The sequence below is a fragment of the Pygoscelis adeliae genome, unplaced genomic scaffold, assembly GCF_000699105.1.
Source record: "Pygoscelis adeliae isolate BGI_AS28 unplaced genomic scaffold, ASM69910v1 Scaffold171, whole genome shotgun sequence".
Taxonomy (NCBI): domain Eukaryota; kingdom Metazoa; phylum Chordata; class Aves; order Sphenisciformes; family Spheniscidae; genus Pygoscelis; species Pygoscelis adeliae.
The window spans coordinates 9,237,691-9,244,003 of NW_008824186.1; the positions used below are offsets into that span (position 1 = coordinate 9,237,691).

The 6,313-nt window shown below is 42.1% G+C and overlaps 1 protein-coding gene across 1 annotated transcript in view; it reads right to left on the minus strand.

Annotated features, from left to right (window-relative positions):
- LOC103925784 (fatty acid desaturase 1-like) overlaps window positions 1–3,968 on the minus strand; it is an 11,183-nt gene extending 7,215 nt beyond the window's left edge. The window contains exons 1-3 of the mRNA XM_009334553.1: window positions 3,750–3,968; window positions 1,083–1,193; window positions 429–626 (exon numbers count right to left, since the gene is read on the minus strand). Coding sequence (XP_009332828.1) covers window positions 429–626; window positions 1,083–1,193; window positions 3,750–3,968 — 528 coding nt within the window. The remainder of the gene's footprint in view (window positions 1–428; window positions 627–1,082; window positions 1,194–3,749) is intronic.
- Window positions 3,969–6,313: the final 2,345 nt, after the last annotated feature.

Here is a 6,313-nt window from a genome sequence, read left to right on the forward strand (position 1 = left end):
TTCTATGATTCAGTTTACTAAACCAGGAGAAAACTGTTCAGGGCTAGTGAGTGTAATTGGCTCATAAAGGACCCAACAAACACCAGAGCCATCAGTCAGTAAACAGAAGGAACATGGAGCCAAAAGTGGAGCTGAGGTTTAAATATTCCCTCTTTTGCTGGGGTAGGTGATTAGATCAGCTCATCCCATCTTGTGAAACTGCCAGCTCCACAACACCCCTCCAACCCTAGTGAGCAGCTTGTCAGCAAAACTAGATTTGCTGGAGGCAACAAAAATTGTGATGTAGAACGTGCTTGTTCTCTTCAGCCAGATTACAGGATCTAAGAAGAGGCAGTAAAGCAATGACCAGGATATGAACATTTCATTAATCCTCTCCAGCTGGAAGAACCAAACACGTCTGCAGTGTTGAACAGCTGTCAGCAGTTTACCTGAGCAACGGTGAAGAACGCAATGCCAACCAGGAAAGGCACTAAGGATATCCCAAAGTACCAGACCACGAGCCAGGATGCAGCATCCAGTACCAGGAGGTGAAGGAAAATCAGGAAGAAAAAGATGTAATTTGGCCTCAGAAGTCCCATCTTCTTAATAGTGCAGCGTAGCTCACGAAAATCCTCTAAAAGTGATTTCTGTGGGTAAAGTGAGTATTAATGCACTGTCTACTTTGAAAATGTAACATAGCAGACCCAGGAATCCCAAAGTAGCCATGGAAATCAGAGGAGATATTCTATCAATCAGAGGGGTCTCCGTGCAAAAATGAGCATGAGATCAACAGATCTCGGTTTTGCTTTGACACTGGAAAACAAGTTGCTGACAGGCTCTGTTACTGAGACGTTGCAGTGAGAAGAACTGAGCAGGATCTGGGGCTCTGGGGCTCATTCCTCACACCCAGGTGTGGATTTAGTAATTCTGGGACAGTGCATGTTTCCATGCACGACTACTGCCAGCTGCCTCCCCACCACCCAGCCTATGGCACAGTGTCGGACGTGCTGCTTCAGAAATTACTTCTGCTAGCTCTCTTATTTTCCTTCTCCTCCCATACTGAACCCCAAGCCATTCCCACAGCTGGATTCTAGGACACTCACTTTTTTATTAGACTCAAAGCTGGGTTGATCCGGTGCCAACTCCCCAATCAGCAGAGATTTCAAGTATTTTTTCACCAGAGACTCATCGTTGTGAAATGCTACAAAGGCATCCTGAGAAACACACAAAGGAAGGGGGTAAGAAAGGGTATGTGATTAAACATTGGATGCTGAGCATCTCCTTTTCCCAGGTCTTTGATATAATACATAATCCAGTTTCCTTTGTCCATTTTTGTCCCTTTGGTTGCTCCTGTAGTTCTTTGCCATCAACTGGAGCTTGGCCCAAGGAAGCTGGAGAGGTTTCAAGAAACTAGATTTCATAAAAGTACCTGGGCGAGGCTGGTAATAAACATGAAAGTGTTTGATGAAAAACTCTTTGCAGAGGGAAACACGCTGTTTCATCTGCTTGTTTCAGCACAGTCCTTCCTTAGAAGGCTCCAGCCAGCAGCCCTGCCCTGTGGATGGGACCCGGGAGCAGGAAAACACATCAATGAATGAGGTGTGGCTTTGCCATGCTTAGGATGATGATTTTAAAATCCTGTCTTTATTACACTAGGGCCATAGGAAATATATGCTGAAGCTCCATACGCAGCGGCACTAACTGGGTATCTCTTACAGTTCCCTGTAAGTTTTCAGACTGATTGATGTTTTGGGGAACTGGGTAACACTAGCGACACAGACGGGTCTGTCCAAGAGCCATTTGAAATACCAGTTTCAAAATCAAATATAAACTATGCAATAAAGGCTGAAATTCCAGATAAAGCAAAACTCTTCTTTAGCTCACGTCCTCAGTGAATTTTCCAGAAGAAAGGTAAAGAGGCTGACCACACTCTTTTGTCTTCCAGAAAGAGTAGATATAACAAAATCCTCAGTGTCTGTGCAGTCAGGTACTTGCTGATTTTGGCTCTGAAAGTCAATGTGGGTGATCATGACACAAAAAAATTCTGCACACGTCTGGTCGGGATTCAGTCCCTGGAAGAGGACAGAGGTCTTCCCTTGTGCAGTCTGACATTCCTCTGGAGTCTTTTGTTTAGAGACAGTCTATCCCTGAGTACTTTAGTCTAGAAGAATTCAGAGCAAGGTGACTTTTTGGACAGATGAGCTTTCTACAGATATCTAGTGGCCCTTTGTCACAGTGACAAATGAGTGACTCTGTCCAGACCCAGAGGACTGGAGAAATCTTTCCATTATGATTCTGTGCCCCTCATCCTACAGTTTTTTATACATTTTTATGTAGCTCCCTCTTGCCAGGAATTCTAAAACTGAGTCAAGCTGTAAGTATCTGTACCGCAGCTTAGAAACAGGAGCCAGAATCCTTTTAAGCAGACTTGCTTATCCACAATATCAGTATCACAGATTCTTATCACAGAAATGCAAGCCTTTCAGTCCTGCAACCTGTCCTTTCTCCTCCCTGCTCTTAGGCTCTGATTATCATCTTACAAGAGATTAACTTTAAGGACTCTCATCTGCAACACACCTAACCTCCAACATTTGAGATCAGTGTAATGTTCTGCAATGCATATTGTCTATATTTACAAAGTAATCCACACAGAGGAAGAAAATTATTTGTAGAATAAGTGTAAGGACTTGTGTTTAGACTATTACGCTTTATAGATACCCAGGGGTTTTAACTGCAGTGAATTTGTCTGGTATGAATGAGTTTAAAGAATAACCTTTGATCTTACTTGTATTTATTATTACAATAATATTACAGTCTGTTTTTCCTCATTATTACTTTTGTACATTTTAAACCTACTTCCTGATAATTTCATTATTGTGTTATGAAAACAGTGAATAAATTTTCCATCATTTTCTCAATGCTACTTATGGGTTTTTAAAACTATTTAACTCTTTTACAAAGGGATGTAGTATAACTATACGTAGCAAAAAAAGATGAATAGAGTTCTGGAACAGTTTTCATACTAGACGGCTGCCTTGGAAAAGAGGTAACAAGTTAAATAGTTAAATGTAGACTGATTATTTTTAGAATTTTTCCTCATCTTCTGCAGCCAAATGTCATTCTGCTGCTTTCTCAGTCATTTTTCATGTATTTTATTTCTTTCCCCCCCTCCTTTGAAATAGCCTTTTTGCTCAAGACTCTCTTCTCTTCCACTTACCTGTACAAAATAGTGTCACTTCCTTGAGTGCCCCCTCCTCTTGCTTCACTGCCCCCGAAATTACTTTGTGTTTGGATATTATCTCCTCCTTATCTATCTTACCTATCTATCTGCCCATGCTTTATCTTTATCATTTGCTTATCACCGGTCACATCCATGTGACACTGAAAGAGCAACCTTTAAAATAAAAATTCGTGCTGAGCGTACTGCTTCCTACCCTCTTCCCTTTCTCACTGCTACAACGGAGACACTTTTCAGGCATCTGGAAGACAGCTTGCCTGATCATGCCTGGTGGCAAGACAACCTGCATGGGTATTGCTTTGTTTACAGCATGGTGTAATGAACCTAAGCAGAGCTTTACAATTTGCATAGCAGGTAACTCTAACCTTGAAGGTAAGCAGAAGGGCATTTTTACAGACGGCACAGACATGTCCACTACATTGTCTGACCAAGCACAGTGCCAGCTACCACAAGCACTCTCCGCTGGAGTCCCACCATGTCATCCTGCCCTGACAATGGAACTGCCTTCCTCCACTGCCCTCCTAGATCTTACCGTAGCATCTTGCCCAGCGTAGTGGCTAATAACTCGGCTGCCTCCAGGGTGCTGTTTGGAAAACTTGCTGACATCATAAACCTTCCTGTCAATCACCAGCCATTGCTCCCGACCTTGACCATGGCCATTGCGGATTCTGATCTCTTCCCAAGTCAAAAGCTTTAGAAAGGCTGACACAGGTCGCGTCTCCTTTTCAGTGGAGCCCGTCTGTGGAGCCATCTGTACTGGTAGATGCGCAGTCAGCACTGAGATTCACTAGTCTAAGCTTTGCAGCACTGTGTCCAGGCAGAGGATGAACCATCTCAGCCTGCCCGTTATACAATCCCACTCCAAGCCACTCCCTGTGCTTCTAGGACTGGTTGGCTCCCCTTGCCCAAACACACCCTTTCATAGCTCCCTCCTCTTTCACGTTCACACCAGACACTGCGACACACCCTTGAATAAAAGCCCTGTTCCTTCTTGTCCTTTCTGAGTTGCCTTTGGAAGGTCTGATTGCTCATGAGAGCTGTAGACTACTTCACTGAATACAAATATGCATAAGTAGAAAAACTTAGGAAGATTATCTGTTATTCTATTAAAAGGGATGGCAGAAAGAACTCTTAATTGAGCACCTTCATAGAGCATTAGGAACTGGATAAAGTAAGCTGTTAACTTCCTTCCATGCTGCTGAGTCAATATGAGAAATATATTTCTCTTAGCCAGAAGAGAAATCTGAGGAAGGCTATGGGCAGATCTTCTGCAGCAAATATTCAGTGACCTTATTAGAAAACTGAAGTACTGTCAGCATCCTGTAATCCCTTAATCAGTCACTAACATCAGGAAATCCTGCATTTACCATACAGTGGAGCTTCATAATGTCATACAGCACCAAAATGTGAAGCTGTAAAGGAACCTGTGTGGAGAGCCAAAAGCTGCTATTAATTATGTTTGCTAACATGTCTCATTCAACTGTAATTCCTGCCTTCAAGGCATAGAGCCAACTTGTACACTAGCATAGCGAAAACAGCAGAATGCTCCAAGGTCTGCAACCTCTCCGCAAGGTCTCTCTGAACAGTCTCGTCACTACCCAAAAACTTCAGGTTGTCCTTGGTCTTTGAAATTTTCTGTGTTGACCCTGGCACACTAAATGCATGTGTCTTTCTTAACTAAAAGCATTGTTGATCAAAATACCACCAGATCAGGGTAAAGAAAGAACACACTGAGAAAACATTATTTATCTGCTGTTAATTTAGCTTGCATGTTGACAATACTTTGCATATAGTTGTTTTCAGAGTTTCCTGTGTATACTCCAGTCATTCAATGATCTCATTGTTCAAGTAATTCATTCATAAGCCAACAACAGACATCAAAAGATTTTGGGGTTGATATAACAACAACTGTTAACACCAAGTTTGGCTGTAGATTAGAAGTTTCTAAAACTAAGTTTAACGGCACTGTTTACATAATTAACCTTACTTAAATATTAGTCTTGTAGAGCCAAAGCCTAAATGTCTCTGATGTTCAGAGAGGATCTGCTATGCAGTAAAGAGATAAGAGCTCTTAGTTGTAATAAATAGCAAAGAGAAGGCAATGCCATGTTTCCTATGAAGTCACATCAATTTTGCAGGTGACCCAGAAAAAACTGAGCCCACATATATGAAATATTGCCCTACCTGAGATTTAGGATTCTCTTAATCTTGTATTTTTTTAAATCCAAAATTACTAGCCTTGGGTGCTTTTGAGGAAGGTAGAAGCAGTAGGCAGATATGGTATAGTCTGTCCTCATCAGGTTTCCATCCTATCCCTTTATAGTGCAATACTGAGTTAAATCCCAAATCATGAGTTTTCCACCTTACCACAAACTTTTTATTTATGCTTATAAATGTGTTATGTTTATAACCACAAATATTGTCTACAACGATGCCCAGTCCCTGCCTGAAACCTAACAAGTTCTAGGTCTCAACTATCTCTTGTGGCAGTGAGTTTCACAGACGATACACATATTGTGATTCAACAAAAAGTGGTTGTTGTGATGAGCTCCCAGTTCTGAGAAGGACTGAAAAAACTCAGCTGAAGTTGCAGATTTCAGGAAGGACAGAAAGACAAGAAAGCCAGACTATGTTCTTGACCAAGGTACCTCAGCAGGGTGAGGTGAAATTATGGCTGTGTTCCTGTCTCCCAAGCAGATGGCATGCAGGAAGCCTGGGCGAGAGCTGATCAAGGCAGAGATGATCTGATAAGGCCTCTGCATCAGGAGAAAGGCACTATTTAAATTATATAGAATAACTTTCTTTTGAAGAGTTTGTCCTTAAGGGACTCTAGAATGGAGTTTACAGGGTATTTGTGATTTAAGTGACCATGAAGCTTCTCAACTTACAGTTATGTTTCTTAGCAAACTCTGTTGAAGTCTCAGACTGCAAACCCAGTGGCAAATGTGAAGCCTTGGTTTTTGTCTTCCTTGTGTTTCCCAGTGAATTAACAGTAGCCCAAAAACAGTTGGATAGAGACAGCTGAAACCTCACATAGCAGAGACACCTGCCTTGCCCTCAGCCCTGCATGGAGCGGGCAGTCTTTCTGGCTGACAC